Source organism: Phascolarctos cinereus, unplaced genomic scaffold (genome assembly GCF_003287225.1).
Source record: "Phascolarctos cinereus isolate Bilbo 61053 unplaced genomic scaffold, phaCin_HiC Scaffold_1;HRSCAF=81, whole genome shotgun sequence".
NCBI lineage: Eukaryota > Metazoa > Chordata > Mammalia > Diprotodontia > Phascolarctidae > Phascolarctos > Phascolarctos cinereus.
In genome coordinates, this window is record NW_027555514.1 from 194958604 (window position 1) to 194978394 (window position 19791).

General features: G+C 39.3%; 1 protein-coding gene across 10 annotated transcripts in view; it reads left to right on the forward strand.

Annotated features, from left to right (window-relative positions):
• Positions 1-19791, forward strand: part of WNK1 (WNK lysine deficient protein kinase 1) — a 154998-nt gene that overhangs the window by 126884 nt on the left and 8323 nt on the right. For 4 of the 10 annotated variants that reach the window (XM_021001477.2, XM_021001486.2, XM_021001487.2 and 1 more), the window contains 12 exons: positions 790-906; positions 1978-2151; positions 4498-4555; positions 4735-4866; positions 5277-6769; positions 8068-8151; positions 10932-11015; positions 12092-12158; positions 12554-12627; positions 13622-14298; positions 15655-15857; positions 17715-17909. In XM_021001477.2, coding sequence (XP_020857136.1) covers positions 790-906; positions 1978-2151; positions 4498-4555; positions 4735-4866; positions 5277-6769; positions 8068-8151; positions 10932-11015; positions 12092-12158; positions 12554-12627; positions 13622-14298; positions 15655-15857; positions 17715-17909 — 3358 coding nt within the window. The remainder of the gene's footprint in view (positions 1-789; positions 907-1977; positions 2152-4497; positions 4556-4734; positions 4867-5276; positions 6770-8067; positions 8152-10931; positions 11016-12091; positions 12159-12553; positions 12628-13621; positions 14299-15654; positions 15858-17714; positions 17910-19791) is intronic. The other 6 variants (XM_078156041.1, XM_078156046.1, XM_078156043.1 and 3 more) reach the window with 6 other exon arrangements.

The following is a 19791-nucleotide window of genomic DNA, read 5'->3' on the forward strand; positions in this document are numbered from 1 at the left end:
ATCTCCATCAGTGCAAAAAAGAACTCACATTAGAGAAATTAGAGACCTTTGAAGTGTCGGAGTAAGAAAGCTTAAAATCCTTTGTTTTGTCCAAGTAACTTTTCCTTTGACCATATTTCTAGAGAAAAGTACTTCTCTTTTTCTTCATGGTGCATACAGGAAAATAGCTCAAAGCACTCATTTTAAAAGAAGTTAGTGGCCTTTTTGTTCATTCCTCCCAAACCATTCAGTGGGAGACTAGTGAGTAGTTTGAGGACCAGGGTAATAACAGCATGCTGAGGGTCATATTGCTGCTCACTCCACAAAGAAAGGAACATAGTGGTGTCCACTCTTACTTTGATGAGTAGTGGCAGCACTTATACTTCAACTTTGAAATCAAGTGCTAATCTTATCCTGTTTTCCGCTATCTTGCACACTAATAACAGAATAATGTTCTGACTGCGTTGTTCTGGCTTTGATCACATATTATCCTTGTTCAAAAATTTGGTGGCTATCCATTTCCTCCAGGTTGGAATGTAAATTATTTGATCAAATATGTAAGGTCCCTCCAGTTCTGCCCGTTTTCCAGTCTATTCAGCATTACTTTCTATTCTTTGTTCTCATCAAATTGAATGAGTAGCTATTCCCCTAAAAGCATTCTGTCCTCTGCTAACTAATACCTGTATGATCTTAGGCAAAATGCCTGTTTCTGTAACTGTGAAACATAGGAGTTGGAGTAGATTACCTTTAAGACCCAAGTTCTGATAACAAAATAGTACATTATCCCATAAGATGTTCTTGTTCTTTCAGGTATCAAACAAAGGAGACAGAGTAGTGGAATGCCAGTTAGAGACTCACAACCGGAAAATGGTTACATTCAAATTTGACCTGGATGGTGATAATCCTGAAGAGATAGCATCAATTATGGTATAGTGACATTGGCTGATGTTTGGGTCCTTATCTTCTTATTTAAAACTTAATACAAACTCCCTGGGAGAAAAACCAAGTGCCAGTGAAGTCAGTCATATGTGTTGTTCCTCAGATTTTTTTTTTGTCTCTGCTTCAGGATCCTTATCATCAAGAATGGAATGAAAGGCCTTCTTCCATTTTCATTATGTGCTTATTGCATTCTTCAGGACCTTAGTTTGATCTTTTACATTGTCTTATATAGGCTTGTATGTGGTTAGTTTACAAATACTTTATTATTAAAATGGATCAAGCACTAAGCTATTTAGAGTAGAGGTGGAATTGTGATTTTTCCCTTCCTAGAGATAATTTGGAAGTTTTCTTTGTTGTAACCTATTCCAGTGACTCAAACTTGGTAGTTAGGATTCTCACTTTTATCCCAAGCCTAATTTCCTTACCCTGCAATTCTCTTCTCAGTGGAAATGGAGAACAGCTATTCACCAGAATGGATATTGGACACTGCAGTGAAATCCCATGGCACAATGAATATAAAGACTGTATTAGAAAACAAATTTTCATAAGTAATAAATTAAGAATCTAAACCTTGTTTTTAGAATAAACATTTACCTTTTAAATATTTGTATTGCTTTCTTAGTAGAAGCAAACAGAAATGTTTTAGCAATGCTAGAACATGTGGAGAAGTCAAAGATTTATCTGCATGTGACTGTTTTATTAAACCAAAGCAAGTACAAGCTGCCCATACTTAAGGATTCTTGGTTTATTTTTCCATGAAGCTGAAAGTCTGATTTAAACTGCATATGATTTTCCCCCTGGAGATTGGAATTGGAATTCATACCTCTTTTAAATAACTTAGTGGTGTGCGTGCTATCTTTTTGACCTCTTGATGATGAGTCTTCTTCCTCTCACCGCTTTATACTTGTCTTAGAGTTGAGAGTGAGTACTTTCCAGAGATGGAAAGTTCTTAAATCCAGGAATTCCAAATGAACATTTTTCAAGAAGTTTGTTTGGTTAGATACACAAGAATCATAGGCCCTATTTACCAAGAACGTTCAGAAATTGTTTCTTTTATAGGTGAACAACGATTTTATTCTAGCAACAGAGAGAGACTCATTTGTGGATCAGGTGCGAGAAATCATTGAAAAGGCTGATGAAATGCTGAGTGAGGACGTTAGTGTGGAACCAGAAGGTGACCAAGGATCAGAGGGCTTACAAGCAAAGGATGACTACGGCTTTTCAGGATCCCAGGTATTGTCACTCTATGAGGGTTCTTAAAAGCCTACTTAGAATATTACAGGTACAGGGATTTGGTGTCTTTAACAACTAATCTTTGACAACTTAGGAACAATAATATAAATCTAGGAATTGATTTTTTTTATTTCATACTTTCTGAGATTATTGCTTATGCAATCTCAACTGGGCCCAGTAAGGCATTCCTTTTACACCTCCCTAATTAACTCTACACAGCAACTTTCGCAGATCTTTTTGTACCTTCTGAAACCACCCATGGCTCTCTTCCCCTCCTAACCCACCCAGTACTCTCAGCTGACAACCTTACCTCATATTTCACTTAAAAAAAAAGAGGTCCTGCTTTTGCCCTCTTCCTCATCTCACTCACATCACTAAGATCCTTTCCAATACTTTCTTCTCTTTCATCCCTGGCTCACATGAAGAGGTGGTTTTTGTCAAGGCAAACTCCTTTACATGTACAAAGTGATCTCATTCTATCTCATCTTCATCAATAGATTCTCAACCTCATGAACCCTATACTCTCTCTTATCTTCAGTCTCTCCTTTTCTACTGGCTACTTCCCTACTACCTATTTTCAAAAACCCCATCCTCAAAAAACCCTCACTTGATCTATCCCTTCCTCCTAACTATCATCCTGTATTTCTTCTCCCTTTTCTGGCTAAACTGCTTGAGAAGGTTATCTACATACAATTTGATGTCTTCACTTCCTTCCTCTCACTCCCTTCTTAATTCTCTGCATTCTGGCTCCTGACATCATCACTCCACCAAAACTATTCTCTCCAAAGTTACCAATGATCTCTTAATTATCCAATCTAGTGGCCTTTTCTGAGTCCTCATCCTTCTTAACTTCTGCACTGACAGTGCCCATCACCCTCTTCTCCTGGATACTCTCTTCTCTCTAGGTTTCCATGACACTGTTCTCTCCTAGTTCTGCTATTTATTTGACGATTCCTCAGTCTCCCTTGCTGGATCTTTATTCAGGTCATACTTCTGTGGGTATCCCTCAAGACTCTATCCTGGATTCTCTTCTGCCTCTATACCATTTCACTTGGTGATCTCATCAACTCCCATGGTTATAATTTTCATCTCTATTCAGATGATTTTCAGATTTATTTGTCCAGCCCTATCCTTGCTCCTAACCTCCAGTCTCGCATCTTTAGCTACCTATTTTTATATTACCAGTCTGAAATTAGGTTTCTCATTGATGACTTCTTGAGTTCACCATGTCCAAAAATGAATTCATTATCTTTTGCCCCAAACCCTCCCTCTTCCTAACTTCCTTATCACTGTGGAAAGTACCTGCATCTTCCCTGTCACCCAGTCTCACAGTCAAGGTATCATCCCTAGACTTAATTCTCTGTCATTTGCCATATCCAATAATTTCTTAAGACCTATCATTTCCATCTTTGTGACATCGTTAACATAAATCCCCTTCTGTCCTCTGACACTGCCATCACTCTGATGCAGAGGCCCTCACCACCTCACACTTGGACTATTGCAGCAGCCTACCTGGTGAGTCTGTCTGTCTCAAGTGTTTCCCTACTCCATTGTCTCCTCGTAAGCTGTATAATTTGTCTGCCTAAAGCATAGGTGTGAACCTGTATCTCACACACACACACACACACACACACACACACACACACACCACCACCACCACCACCACCACCACCACCATTCAGTCAACTCCACTGGCTCCTCTAAGATCTTGTTTGGCTTTTAAAGCCCTCCATAATCTGGCCCCTTCCTACCTTTCCAGTCTTCTTACTCCTTACACCCCCCCTTCCCTTACCTTATTCTGCTGCTATCCAGTGCCACTGGCCTCCTGGATGTTCCTTACACAAGACTCTCCATCTCTTGACTCTAGGCATTTCTTCTGGCTGTCCCTTATCCCTGGAATTCTCTGCTTCCTCATCTCTATGCCCTAGCTTTCCTGGCTTCCTTCTGTTCAACTTAAGTCCTGTCTTCAGGAAGCTTTTTCTGATCCCTTGTAATGCTAGTGACTTTCCTGTGTTTATAATCTCCATTTTATCCTATACGTATTTGTTTGTACACAGTTGTTTGCATATTGTTTCCCCATTACAAGGTAATTTTTCTGAGAGCAAGGACTGTCCTTTTTACCTTTTTTTATATCCTCAACATTGAGTTAGCAAAGTGCCTGACACATAATCAGCCCTTAATAAATGCTAGCTGACTGACTTACCAGTTGGATATCATGCTAGTTTCAGTTTCCTGAACCAATACCCAGAGATATACAGCTAAAGCCTTAATTTGGTTTAATGAACAGTCATTATGTAGGACTTGGGAGCTGTGGTGCACAAGTGACTGAATTTTTGTTTGTTGTAGAAATTGGAGGGAGAGTTCAAGCAACCAAATCCTGCATCTTCTGTGCCTCAGAGAGCAGGTAAGCTTCCTTTCAGCTTTCCACATTGTCTTGTTTTGGCATTTAACTTCTTAGAAAACAAATAGCAGTCAGCTACCTAGGTGCTCTCTTTATGTTCTAATAATAAAACTTATGAGCTTCTTTTGAGTCAAGATTGAAGCCAGGTGAAGAATAATACACTGTTTTTTTTTCTTATTTAGGTGTTTCCTCCAGTTCCTTAACTCAAGTTGTACATTCAGCTGGACGGCGGTTCATAGTGAGTCCTGTGCCAGAGAGTCGGTTACGAGAATCAGTGTTTTTCACCGCTACATCCAGTGAAATGTCAGACATAGGTGAGTCCACAGACAGGTGGAAAATTTGAAGTAAGAATAGCAGATAAACGTGAGGCACAATTAAAGTGGGAAGGTTAATGGATACCTGACAAGTGTAGGAGGCTTAAACAGCACAAGAAAGAGTAACTTTGGTGATCATAGAACATATAGTGAATTGTGAGTAGATAGTTCTTCCATATGGTTATACATAGTTGTAACCTGAATTCCTCCATCCTTATTTAGGATTGGGTGCCCAGGCCAGATGACCTGTGTACAAAATCTCTACTATTTTAATATCTGTCCCTTTAGCAGAGTGCTAGTTTATCTTCATGTTGGTGAGCTTAATAGAATTTTGAACCATGTTGTGTTCCTAACCTTTTTAAAAAATAAACTAACTTCATTTTTTGTGTTTTGTTTGTTTTCCTTTGCAGCTGCCGTTGCTCCATCCCATGGCCCTGTAATGAATCTGTCTCATTCTGCTTCATCCCTTAGTTTGCAACAGGCATTCTCTGAACTTAGGCATGCTCAAATGGCAGAAGGACCCAGTACAGCTCCCCCAAACTTCAGCCATGCAGGACCAACCTTTCCAACTGTACCTCCCACCATGACTAGCATGGCTGTAGTCTTCCCTCCCACAGCAACAGCTGTGCCTTCAGTATCAGTCCCTGCAACAAGTAGCCCTTTTAATAGTGTTTCTGCACCAGTCATTCAATCTGTGGTCACCATGCCTACTGAAAAGGTAATTGCAGGAGTTGCCTCCAGTGCAGGTGTATTAACTTCAAGCTCTTTCCCTGTACCACAAGTGTCTGGACCACCCTTAATTACCAGTGTGGTTTCCAGCATTACTATTCCTGCAGGTGTGTCATTGTCTACTACAACTGAATCAATTCAAGCCCCACCAGTTGGGGCAGTTATGTCTAGTGCTGGCACTTTTCCTCCTGCAGCAGTATCAGTACCTCCAGTTCCTGGAATAGGCAGTGCTGTTCCCCCAGGTGCTGTCACCCCAGCTATGACTTCTCAGCCTACCCAGATTGCAGCAAGTATAGCTATAGCAACCACCCTGGCTTCCGCATCTACCACCACTCCATTCCCAAGCACGGCTTTGCAGCCACCTCTTCAGCTCAGTAGCAGCAGCTCTGCCCCTAGTCTAGCTGAAACAGTGGTGGTTAGTGCACTCCATCCCAAGCATGATGGCACACATTTATCAGAGAAGCCACCCCTTAGCAGTGTTGTGGGGCTATCCCTGCCTGTATCTGTAGCTTCGTCTTCCTCTGGAGCCGGTATATCTGATTCAACTAATCAGCCCAGTGCAGTGCATCCTTTGCAAGTCCCATCTGCTGTTGCTTCTCCTCCTGTCCTTTCACAGGCAGGAGGGGCCATCTCCACCCCGGTGTTGCCGCAGGTACCTTTACCTGGTATCCTGCCCCTAGCACAGCCTGTTACCAGTGTACCTGCTGTACAGCAGACATTAATCCATAGTCAACCCCAACCAGCTTCACTTCCCAACCAGCCCCACACCCACTGCCCAGAAATAGATACTGATACACAACCCAAAGCCCCTGGTATTGATGATATAAAGACTCTGGAAGAAAAACTGCGGTCTCTCTTCAGTGAACACAGTTCTGTTGGAGCCCAACATGCCCCTGTCTCACTGGAGACGTCATTGGTAGTGGAGACCACAGTCATGCCAGGCATCCCAACCACTGCTGTCGCACCAAGCAAGCTCATGACTTCCACCACAAGTACTTGCTTACCACCAAGCAGTTTGCCTCTAGGAACAACTACTGGTTTGCCAGTTGTTACACCAGTGGTCACACCCGGGCAAGCTGCCACTCCAGTCAGCTATGTTCCAGCCTCTACCAGCATTGCAGCAGGGGTGAAACCTGGAACGCCTCCCTCAAAGCCACCTCTTACCAGGGTACCGGTAAGATTCTTAGGGATTCATTTTACATAGTTTCTTCTCTTAATACACTAAAATAATGGATTTTCTGTCAAGTATAGAGTTAAAATTTTTTATGCATAATAACCCTAGGTCCCAACAGAGTAGAAATATGGTTATGAAAACAGATTCAGAGGCTTATAGAAGTTCTGCTGACAGACTGAATTCATTTTATATGTTTGGATTTCATTAAAAGGGAGTGTGTGTGTGTGCACACATATTTCATTAGTTTGAAATTTATTAACTTCTAGGAATTTTACCTTGGATACCACACACACATTTGTCCCATTTGGTTCAGATAAAATTTACCCTCCCAAAAGAATTTTTTATCTGTCATCTACAGTATAGAGAAAGGGGAGATCACTAGTCCATGAAGCCAGCTATTAAAGTAGCACATTTTTTCCCACTGCTATAAAATCAAGATTTAAGATTTAGAGTTTTAAAGTAATTGAATGTTGGTGATCAAATTAGTATAAGAGTTAGAACCCCGGTATTAGTAACAAAATTACTAACTGGAATATACTTTCTGATTCTGCTATGATGGGTTTTCCTGATTCTGGCATCTTCGATCTCTTTTGACAGTTTTCATATAACCTGACTGGATTTCTTCTAACTACATTGCATGTTCCAGTCATCTTTTTAATCTGATACTGCCACAGAATTTTTGTAAAAATGACAGGCAGGCAGAAACTTGACCCAGACTGAAAGTATCTTGTTCCTGATAGAAAAGAACTTATCTTTGCATTGTCAAATTAGGTCTCCACTAAGTGTAGAACCAAGCAGAAAGAGTTTACCTGTCTTAAAAGTCCTCTGTTTGTCTTAACAAACATGACAATGTTAAACTTCAAGATAAGTGGTTTAAGATCAGCTGAGTAGAGTTGACGCCTGATCTCAGCACTCCTGGATTATATGCTGGTCAGTTTGTCCTCTTTCCATAGGAGGAATCCTTCTACTATATATCACTCTTTTTACTTGTTGGAGTTTCTACAATAAAAGTATCAAAAGTTCTTTGTTCATAACTAGAACTTAAAGCCATGAAGTAATTTACCAGATATATAATAACTACATTATTCCCCAGTGGATCTTTCCTCTGCTGAACAATTTACAATCAATTACATAGTTTCTGGCAAGTCTCAGGCTTTTTTTGGTTTTTGTTTGGTTTGTTTCTGTAATCTTGTGTCAACTCATTTAAATTAGATGTGTTATTCCTTAATATGCAGTAGATGTAACCTCCTGAGCCTTCTTCTAGTTATTACATTAAAATTTCCATTCATTGTCCATAGGTGCTGCCGGTAGGTACTGAACTTCCATCTAGTACCCCACCCAGTGAGCAGCTGCCACCTTTTCCAGGACCTTCACTAACACAGGTGCTCCATGACTTGGCAGAATTCATTCTTTCTCTCTTGCTTTTTTGTCTTTCAGAATGCATGGTTAAATTCTTCATTGCATGATATTAGCTTCTCCATTTTTCTTTCTCTCTTGACTGAGTAACCCCCTTCCACTGAAGGTTTTTGAAATAGTGCTTGAGCCTAGTGGTCCAGATCCCATCTAAACTGAGAGGGTATACAGTTCTTCTATTTAGGGTGTTAGATACCCTAACTAGGAAGATGAGGAGCAGCTAGGTAGTGCAGTGGGATAGAGCACCAGCCCTGAAGTCAGGAGGATCTGAGTTCAAATGTGGTCTGAGACCAAACACTTGACATTTACTATCTGTGTGATCCTGGGCAAGTCACTTAACCCCAATTGCCTTGCCAAAAAAAAAAAATCCTAACTAGGAAGATGACTCTGAGACATTTATTTCAATGTAGTTTTGAATCTATTCTGAAAAATTATTTCTCAAAGCCCAAAGTTTTACTAGCAAATTATCTTCCTCCACACAACCAAAGTTAAAGATATTCACTATTTGAGAAGTTTTTGATAATTTCCAAAACACGATTTCTTCAAAGTTCTGTAGTATTTGTTCTCTAGAACAGGGGTTGGCAATCTTAGGCCAAACTCAACCCTTCTCCCTGTTCTTGTATGGTCTGAAAGCTAAGAACTACTTTTATATACAATAAACCTTTATTTTTTTAAATGTAAAAACCATTCTTAGCTCCCAGGTAGTTTGCTGACCCCTGCTGTAGAACAGCAGTGCTACAGAGCTTTCAGGGCTGGCATATTAGAAAGAACCTGAAACTATTTAATGATATTATTAAAGGATTATTTAAGTTCTAAAATATATTTAGGATATTGCTGCATATTTCCAGTAGGTCATATAGAAACTTCTAATTTGATATACCATTCTGTGATACAAAGGAAGTAACGGCAAAATTATGTGTATTTGTCCAGTCAGGTATGACTTTCTTTAAAAATACCAACCTTACCTTCAGCAGTATTTGTGAATAAGCAAGTTCATAATTATTCAAATTAGTATTTTACCTCCAAGATGATGACATGTAAGCTTTATTTGATACATCAATTACATGTAGTTGACGGTCTTTTGAATTTAGTAACCATATTGCTCTAATTCTGATTTTATGAGTGTACTTGTGAAATGTTGAACTATTAAAATAGAAAATCTACAATTTCCAGCCATCACCAAATTTAATAAAAATGTGTTCCAAGTCTTAAAAAGACTCAGTTTGGAACTCCAGGAGTATTACCAGATAAGGATAGAGGAGGGATAATTAGGAACAAGAACTGGGGACTCTTGGAGGGGGGAAGAACAGAATAAGGCAGAAAGCTGAGGGCAGTTAGGACCAGGGGTATAGGGGCTGAGAGACATGATAGTTAATGAACTGAAAAAAGGATTTGAAGGTATAGAGTGTAGGGGTTGGAGAATTAAGGGTGAGAAGAAAAAGTGAGAAAAGACAGGTATAAGGTTTTCCCTTTGTTCCTTCTATTCCTATTTGGTGATAGGGTTGGACAAGAATTGAGACTGGTTATCAGTATTTGAAAGGTGGTAGAACTGAGCAGCAAGGTAAAGAAAAGCAGTAGGAGTCCCAAGTAGGACAGGTTTCCAAGAGAAAGAAGAGGAAAATTCCTAAGGAATTCTTTCAGCTTACTCATTCAGTCATAAATTTGGCCTTTATAAGTTGAATACTGCCTCATCTTATGATACATTTCTGTTTTCAGTTGTGTTGAATTATATAAGACTTAGAATCGCCAGCCTGCTCCAGTCTTTTTGAAGCAAGTCCTCTGTGGTGACAGTGGTAGTAATAGCTCACATTTGTATAGTGCTTTCCCCTCACAGCTACATTGTGAGTTTTGAGTAGCACAAATGTTATCTCCACCTAAAACTGTTGCTCAGAGTTTGTGACCTAAGATTACCTAGCTAGTAAAAGTAAAAACCAGGTTTTGAAGCCAGGTTTCATATTTGCAAGTCTATAGAATTCCTATAAAAAAAACTGTCATTTATTTTCTCACAGAAAGGGGAAAGAGTTTAAACTTTCTTAAACCAGATATTATAGATGAAAGCAGGTTGGTAAATAGAGCCTCTTGTTCGTGGGGAAGTAGTGCTTGTTTCTACCTTGATTCCTTGATGATGATCTTCTGAATAATGTGTTATTAATATTCAACTTTAGAAGATTGATAAGTCTTAAGTAATTTCCTCCTCAGAAGAAAAGTACTCTGCATAGACATAAGTTCTCAGACATGATAATTGTGTCCGGATTGTTTTTTGTTTTGTTTTTGCTTAAACTGTACTTATTCTTACAAGAGAGGGGGAGTGATACTGGCAGCTGACAACAATTTTTTTTAAAGTATCAAAAAATCATTTTTCAAAAATAATGTGTTAAATGACAATACATTCACCCTGTAGTTGGGGTTTTATAAAACTGAAGGAAAAAGTAAATGGAAATAGGTAAGATGTGATAAAGATAGGTAACTACAGTTCTGTGTACATTAAAGAATACAAAATCTGTCTTCTGGGTGCAGATTTATTGAAAAGGTGATAGTGAATTTGGAAACAGCCTTACAATATAAAGATTAAATTTTTATTTTCATTTCTGTGAATAAATAAATGTTGCATCTCATTTCCAAAACTTGTATTAAATCTAGATTATAAAGTACTTGTGTCAGTCTTTCAAAGTAAATAGGCCTTATAAATTAGCTGTTGATTTTGCTAATGTGCCTAAGACATTCTTATTAGTGGGTATTTTTGCTTCAGTCTCAGCAACCTCTAGAAGATCTTGATGCTCAGTTAAGAAGAGCCCTTAGTCCAGAGACTGTCCCACTCACATCTTCAGTTGCTGTAAGTTCAAAGAGCTCCAAAGTAGCCTGTCTCCTTCCCTCCCAGGATACTATGCTCCCAGAAATGTAATTCAAACAGGTAGAAATACTCTTAAGAAGATTTTGGCAGAGTGTGGCTACATATAAGTATGATACATGGTCATGATGATGGGGTAAATGGATGGAAATCTATGGTGTTTAATTGTACTATTTACTCAGCTAAGCTGTGTTTTCACCGGCTAATTCTAAAAGAAGAGCTTAGGTTTGAGAGTAATCCTTGGACCTGTCTAGTTTCTCTGAAACTACTTGAATGTTAGGGGTAGGGGTGTCATGGTTTAATATGTGTGTGTGTGTGTGTGTGTGTGTATACATATACATATATGACATCTTAAATTGAAGTTTTAACTTCTATTTATTTAACATTTGGAGGAGATAAAAAGGTCCTAAAGGATAATACTTCCCTTTGAATGAATGTCTGAGGTACTTTCTGAAATAGACTAAGGAAAAAATGTGTCATAAAAGAGCTTTAAGGGGCAGCTAGGTGGCACAGTGGATAGAGCACTGGCCCTGGAGTCAGGAGGATCTGAGTTCAAATCTAGCCTCAGACTCATAACGCTTACTAGCTGTGTGACCTTGGGGAAGTGACTTAACCCCATTGACTAGGGCCCCCCACCCGAAAAAAAAAGCTTTAAAAGCTCACTGCTTCTCCTAAAAATTATATTTAGATAATTTAATAAGAAAGATACATTAGCTTTCTAGGTTGATTTAATGGCAAGATCAGGTTTTCTGGTACATTTGGATCCTCCATGACACACACACACACACACACATGTATGTATAATTTTTGTCTTCCTACAAAAGCAAAAAAAAGAAGGTACTGATTATAGTTAGTAGACTGAATCTACTGGATTAGAAGGTTTTAAAAGTCATCTTGTCATCTGTAATGACAAAACTTGGCTGTTCCTCAAGGTTAATAATATGTCTTCTAAATTGGGATAAAAGTTGGACTATATTTCAAAGTATTTGACTTTAGCAAACTGTAGTAAGAAACAACCAAAAAACTGAACTTTTTTTTTCCCTTTAAATTTTGTCTTGCAGCCCACATCAGTTGTGGCTCCAACATCAGCTGCTGGGGCAGTGCCAGTGGTAGTACCAGCTCAGAGAGGTACAGTATGGCACCTTGGGCCCAGCACAATTCAAAATCGGGCTCCTATTTAGGTCCTTGATCCTCTAGTGAGACTGGGAGTAGATTAGTAATACTTTTTAGAAAAAGCTTATGCAATTGGAAATTGGGGTTAACAAAACTAAAAGAACAATTAGAATAACATTAATAGCTATCTCCAACAAAATGATCACTGTGATTGGTCCCCAGAAATGATCACATTCTTGGAATTCAGCCGACTTTAAGCCTATCCTATATTTAACTACTTTTTTCAGCACCTAACTTAAGAATACAGCATTGTATAAAATAAAATTAAACTGTTTAGATTCATCCTCTTAGATATGATTAAAAAGATAATTTAAACTTCTTTGTCATCTTTATTTCTCTACTTCCTTCAGCAGCTCAGAGCATAGAGGATAATACCATAATGACCGGCTCAGAGGCCAGTGTTCTTAAGATGGGCCGGTTTCAGGTGAGACATTCTTTTCAAAAACTTAGTCATCTGTCTCGTAGGTTGTATAAATTATATGATTGCCAGTTATAAACATGAATAAACTGATATGAAAGCTTCACTGGCATAATATTAATCTTCAAGAACCCAGAGTTAGCTCTGTGCCAGTGATCAGGAATATTCTTGAGGATCTACCAGGGGAATACAATGACTAACAGGTTTGTATTTTTTTTTTTAATTTCTAAAAAATCACTTCTCTAATAACATGCAGAACCAGGACTAGAAACCAATACAAACTCCTCACCTTGTCTTTCACAATCTGGCTGTAGAGTACCTTTCAGAATTTTTCACGTTAGTCTCCTTCATACATCCAATATATTCTAACCAAGCTGTTTTCCCAGTCTGGTATTCTGTTTCCTACCTTTGTACAGGCTGTGTCCGTGCCTGGAGTACACTCCCTCTTCCCCTTTGCCTCTGAAGGAGGCATCTTAGTCTTCCTTCAAGGCTTAACTCTCAGGTACCACTTCCTATGGGAAGCCTTTCTTCATCTGCTTGGTAATGGTCCCTTTTGCCTCAAAATCTTGTACTTCCTCATCTGAGCACATGTTGTATTTCTCCCTCTCAGCACCTCCTTCCCCCCATTCAGTAGGGCTCCTTGAAGGCATTCCCAGTATTCAGTACAATGCCTTATACTAGTAGGTGCTTAATAAGTTATTAATGAATTTAGTTGAGTTTCTAAAAGGTTTTGTCTTAAATCTTACCTTAAAATTGCCCTGCTGCTCTGGGTATTTCTTCATTTAAAAAAAAAAACTTCAGATAGTAAGGGGAAGGATTAGGTTAGAAGTAATGGAAGGAGGAGATTCAACGCTTTCTTTTCCCAAAATGAAGGGATTGGATATAGTTGACAGGGAAATGGAATCTCCTATCATGTGGGTTATGCAGCTTTGATTTGGGCTTGTTTTTTGGTTTTTAGTCTATCCTGAAAGTTAGTCTTTTTTTTTGTTTTAACTACCAGGTATCAGTTGCAGTAGATGATTCCTTGAAGGAGAGCAGAAGTAAGTCAGAAGAAGTAAAGTCTGTACATTTTGAATCAAGCACTTCAGAATCCTCAGTGTTGTCAAGTAGCAGCCCAGAAAACACTCTGGTGAAGCAGGAGCCTGGTGGAATTGCCACAGCTCTATGTGGCACCTCCTCAGATGTGGTCGATGGTGTTCCTTCTCAGAAAAGTTCTGCTACACAGACAAAGCCAGAAGCCGAGCAGCCCACCACAGTTGGCCGTTTTCAGGTGACACCTACAACAGACAAAGTTGGCCGATTCTCTGTGTCAAGAACTGAAGACAAGGTCACCACTGTGGTGGAGAGAGAGCCCCCTGTGACACACCCTTTATTGGATTCTGAACAGGCTGTTCCTTCTGCTGTAGCACCAAAGAAAGAAATGCCCGAACTGTCAGAGCCAAGCCACCTTAATGGGCCATCTTGTGACCTGGAAGCTGCCTTCCTAAGTAGAAATATGGATGATGGTTCAGGTAGCCCACATTCTACTCACCATTTGGGCTCAAAAGGCAGCCTTCCCATCCAGAGCCTTAGCCAGAGCCTTAGCAATTCATTCAACTCCTCTTACATGAGCAGTGACAATGAATCAGACATTGAAGATGAGGACTTGAAGTCAGAACTACGTCGGTTACGAGAAAAGTAAGATTTTTCTTCCTTTATGCTTTTGTATATATAGAGATTCAGAGGCTTAGAACTGGGAAGGACTTTAGAAATAATCTAATCTAAATTTTGGAGCCCCAAAAAGGTTTATGACTTGTCAAGGTCATATAACTAAGAAGTAGCAGGTAGAAATTCAAGATTAAAATTTCGGATTACAAATCTACAGCTCTTTCTGCAATACCATAAGTGTAAGCAATCTCTTTTCTATCAAAAGATAAGGATTTATGCACATGAGAGAAACCTTTTTTTTATATTTATATATAGATGTAGATATACATACACACACAAAAAAAATTTGAAATATAGGAAGTTAAGGACTTTTCATTAAACTCTCTCTTGTTCACAAGTATCCATGCCACTCCTTTTCACAGGTATACTTTTTTGAGATTATAAATACTGTTACTTTGAACTTTTATTATTTACCACCATCCTGCCTTAGACACTGTAAAAAGGGTACAGAAGCATTTATTTAAGCCATGGCTATGTAGCCAAGCACTATGCTGAGTGTTTTACAAGTATTTTCTTGTTTGATCTTCACCATCACCCTGGGAGGTAGGTCCCCATTTTAGTTGGGGAAAGTGAGGCAGACAGGTTAAGTGACTTGTTTGGTGTCATAACACTAATAAGTGTCTGGAGCTAGATTTGAACTCAGGTCTTCATGATACCAGGCCCAGTACTCTATCCTCTGTGCCACCTAGCTGCCTGTATAATAATAGCTAGCTTTTAAGGTTAAGGTGGCAAAGTGCTTTACAAATAATATTTCATGTGATCCTTACAACAACCTTGGGAGATAGGTGCTATTTTCATCCCCATTTTTCAGTTGAGGAAACTGAGGCAGGCAGAGGCTAATGAACCAGAGGCTCAGGATCACATAAGTTGAAAGTACCCAAGGCAAGAGTTCAATTCAGGTCATCCTGACTCTAACTCAAATGCTTTTTCAAACACTCTAAAATTACCCTCTATTAGGTGAATGTCTATCGTGAAGGTTTTCTAGGTAGTAATTGGCCTATATTTGTCCTCTTTGGTCTCAGGAATCAGGAGAAACCACATTTCTTCTAGTCTTGCTGGAAACTTAAAGAATTTTAAATAGAGGTGGGAGGAGATGGGGAAGAAAAATTGGAGTTTTCATTATAGTGGAAATAGGGAAAGGGTAAGTACTTAAGTTTTGAGAACAAGTATTTACATTCAGGATAAATGTAAAGGTCTAGATTCACAAACATTAATGAAATTGCCATTTGTTGTCAAATTGAAGTTATTATTTGGTTTTTTATTTGAAGTTCTTATATTTGGGAGTTTGATGTTGAATGTGTTCTTAAGTCTGACCTTTACTTTTAGGCACCTTAAAGAGATCCAGGACCTACAGAGTCGCCAGAAACATGAAATCGAATCTCTGTATACCAAATTGGGCAAAGTACCCCCTGCAGTAATCATTCCCCCAGCTGCTCCACTCTCAGGGAGAAGAAGAAGACCCACTAAAAGCAAAGGCAGCAAGTCTAGCCGAAGTAGTTCTTTAGGAAATAAGAGCCCCCAACTTTCAGGTAAGGAACCATAGAACAGGATAAAAATGGTAAAAATGTCCTTTACCTTCATTTTTTTCTCCTTTTTTCCTTTAGTTTCCTTTTAGTTCTTTCCTTTTTTTCCAGTATAGAAGCTGTTAAGCTATGGAAATGGATCTATCACTTCAACATTTTTGCTGATTTCTCAGAGGCTGATTTTGTAAAACTATTACATCTTATTCTCAGCTCCCTCTTCCCTGCTTTCATTTTACCCTTGGAAGTGGTGTTAGTGAACGGCCTTTTTAGCATAAATTCACATTGAAACCACTTTACAGTCTCCAGTGAAAAGTCTACTTGAGAGCAGTCCTCAGCTTTGCCACCAACTGAAGTGTTACTCATGTTTACCCACACCCTTAGTTCAGTGGGCGTTTTTTTAAAAATGCCTTTCTTTTCATTGAATAAGTGTTGAGCAGAAACTCCCATATGATTCATGAGATGGGAATTTGATTGACATGTCACAGAAGACTACTTTGGGTAGGTATATAAGTTATATAACTTTTGGGGATTTTATTCAATCGAAGTGACCTACTGGCGACATAATTCAAAGGAAATAGTTAAAAGTATCTTGAGAATGGACTTTATTAATATTTACATGTTAGATATGTCTATATAAGTTAATATAACATATATTAAAATACTTCATATGAATAATAATAAAATATGTATCATAGAACAATGCATACCAAGTCATTTAGTAGCATAGCTATTTTCTTGCTGGATAGTTTTTGCTTTACATTAAATGTGATGGTTGGTTGTGAATGCTCTGGGAATGGCCATTGGTGAACTAACTTGTTCGTCTCAACAGTGTTTATGATGATTCCCTGTAGTAAGAGCTAATGTTAGTAAAATTCCTAAGAGCATTATCTAGTTTTAAAGGATCATGTTAATAAAAACAATTCTGTTTTTTTTCCACCTTTCTCAGAGACATTCTCCCCTGAAGGTCTGGTGTGTTGTGGCAGTGTTGAAAACTGTTAGGATAGTTCTAACCCCTTTCCTCAATATCACAGGGTCAGCTCACAGCACTTACTGATAGAAAAATACTTCAGTAATGCCATCTGCTAACCTTACCTGTACTCCAAGTAAACCAGCTCATGCTTGAGAAACTTGAACAGGAGATGAATATCCAGGGATGAGAAAAAGAGTTCACTTCCAGGATACTGGACCCAGCACTTGTACAAGTGACATCTGCCAAGAAATTGGGTGCCAAACACTCTCTGCATTCAGTGGCCTCCCATACCTTTTGCCACACATTTTTACATCTGACCTGGCATATACCTGCCTTAGTAGGAAAACTAGGCAGAGCCTGCCTTGGAAATCTAATTGTCTCATATTTCAGTGTCTTTTTCAATAGGGAAAAACAGAATCTTCTTTTCAAAACCCATTCAGAGTCAGGTGATCAGTTAGAAAACCACATGTTCCCCTTGTCCTGCAGCTGCCCTTTCTTACTTGACTTAGACATGTGAACCACTCTGGGCAAACTGTCTTAAAAGCCATCTTAGGCAGTTTTATGAAGGGAACCTTCTGACTTAATGTCAGCATTGGGGGAAGGGCGGGAGTTACTTTCAATTTCACTCCTGGCTTTTCTTCCAGTCAACAAAACTTTTGTTCTTTCTTATTCTGTATCATCTCCCATCCCTATCTCTCTCTGATATCCCACCCACCAGTCAAAACACAAGATTTCTTGTTTCTGTTTTCTGCTGCTAGGTTTAAAATTTCATGCAGTCCATTCTCATTTGTCTTTTTGTAGCCTGCCTACTCAGTGTCTATGGAGTGCAGTGGGAAGACTGAACTACTAAGAAACTTCCCCTTGTTTCCTGATGCCACTCTGTCTTTTCACAGGCAACCTGTCTGCTCAGAGTGCAGCTTCAGTCTTGCACCCCCAGCAGACACTCCACCCTCCTGGCAGCATCCCAGAGACTGGGCAGAATCAGCTGTTACAGCCCCTTAAACCATCTCCCTCCAGCGAGAACCTCTATTCAGCTTTTACCAGTGATGGTGCCATTTCAGTACCAAGCCTTTCTGCTCCAGGCCAAGGTAAGAAATCAGATGGCAGCCACCATCTTCTGACAGCACTGAGGTGGAGGAATTGCCATAGCCTTGGTGATGGACCAAATGCTGCAGAAGACTTCAGGGTCACAGCTTGGATGAGGAACCTGAAAGCAAAAGACCAGCTGGCCAGTACACAGTCTGTGTACAGCCTGTTCAGGAGTCTTAGTCTTAGGACAGTTTGAGATGATGGACAGATGGTGAGGTAGATTTATTACAGAGAGAGAGGTCAGCATGTGAGTTAGGCTTGTTGCTACCATCTGTTCAAAGAGCCTCTTCAGGGAAGGCCATGTAGTGACCAGCATGAAAATTCACACATCTGAGACCTTTGTGAGGAGATACCATTGCAAGCAAGTGAGGGTTTGGGGGCCCTTGAAGACATAACAGAAAGAAGACTGGGAAAGTGGTCATTCCCCCAAAATACAGTAGTCACTAAGGGAATAAAACATAGTTTTCTGGAAAATGGTGCATAGCCTGGTCAGGGCAGGTTGTTTTCTCTACTACTAGGGTAGGGGAAGCATGCTGAAGGACCTGTTCAGTATTTGAACAATCTGATAATTCTGCTTTCTGTCCATAGCCCACTTTGCCATAATGATCATGTTTTACTAGACAAAACATTTCCATCAAAAGGGTCTCCACTAATAATGGAAATAAAAGATATGAAATTCAGTTGTGGGGTGTCTAAGGAGGAAGAAAGGGACAAAATAATAGACTTGCTTCCAGAGAACTCAGAAGCAAGGATCACTGCACCCCTTCTTCTCTAAGAACATTTTCAGGAGAATTGAAAGAAACCTTTGAACTGAGTACCAAATCTTATCAAGGTGAATGTACTGTATTCTGAAGGAGCAAAGTAAACTAGCATTATTCCAGTGAAGTGAAGCGCTTTGGATTTTTACAGGTGGAGGGAATGGAATTCCTCGTTCTCATTCTACCTAGGTGCCCTTCTCCTGAAGCTTGTTCTTCTTTGTGCCATCTTAGTACATTTCACCACTCCAACCTCAAGTTTCTAACATCTTGTAGTTGTGTTCTGTGTTTCTCTTCCTTTCTCTGTTTTTCCCTCTTTTTCCCCACCTTCTCACAGGCTGTGCGAAGTTTAACTGTGCATCTGAGCGGGTGACGTTCAAACCTGGTGGCAGGAGGACCCGATTTCTGAGTACGCCCTGCTTGGCTCTTTGTGTGTAACACCTTTACTCCTTCCTTATTTTTGTTTTTCTGCTGCTTGGACTTGATATTTCATGCAGCTCATTCTCCTTTGTCTCTTTGTATCCCGTGTACTCAGTGGCTTGGCTGAACTATTATTATTACACTCAGAAGTTTGGGTCCATTTGTTCTTATGAAATACAGTTCTATAAAAATAGATCATATTACTTTGAACTTGGAGATGAACTTATCTGGATGCTGAAGGATTTCTTTATATTGAATTTAGCTAATATATAGAGGACTGTTCCAACAGAACACATAGGCTGTCTTGAGGCAATGAACCTTGGACCTTAGAAACTAACTTCAGGCTCTGTGGCCTTGGTATTAAACGTACCAGAAAGATAGAAAAGTTCTAGCAGCACATATAGACATAATTAGGTTAAATCTATCAGAGGAACATGATGTGGTTTTTCCCGTTTATTCTGTCTTATTTCATGGCATGTTGAAGTACTCATAATAGGCCTTAATTTCAGTTCAGATTAAATAACCATAGAATACTAGATACTATATATAGAACCTCAAAGAAACATAAAAACCTCCTTTGCATAGCTCCTGGATCCTATTTAATTCTTCCATAGTCCTCCAGGTACCAGCTTTACTTTACACTCCAAATTCAATAATTCCTAGATATTCTAATTATAAGACTCTTTTCTAAGGGAAATCAGTATAT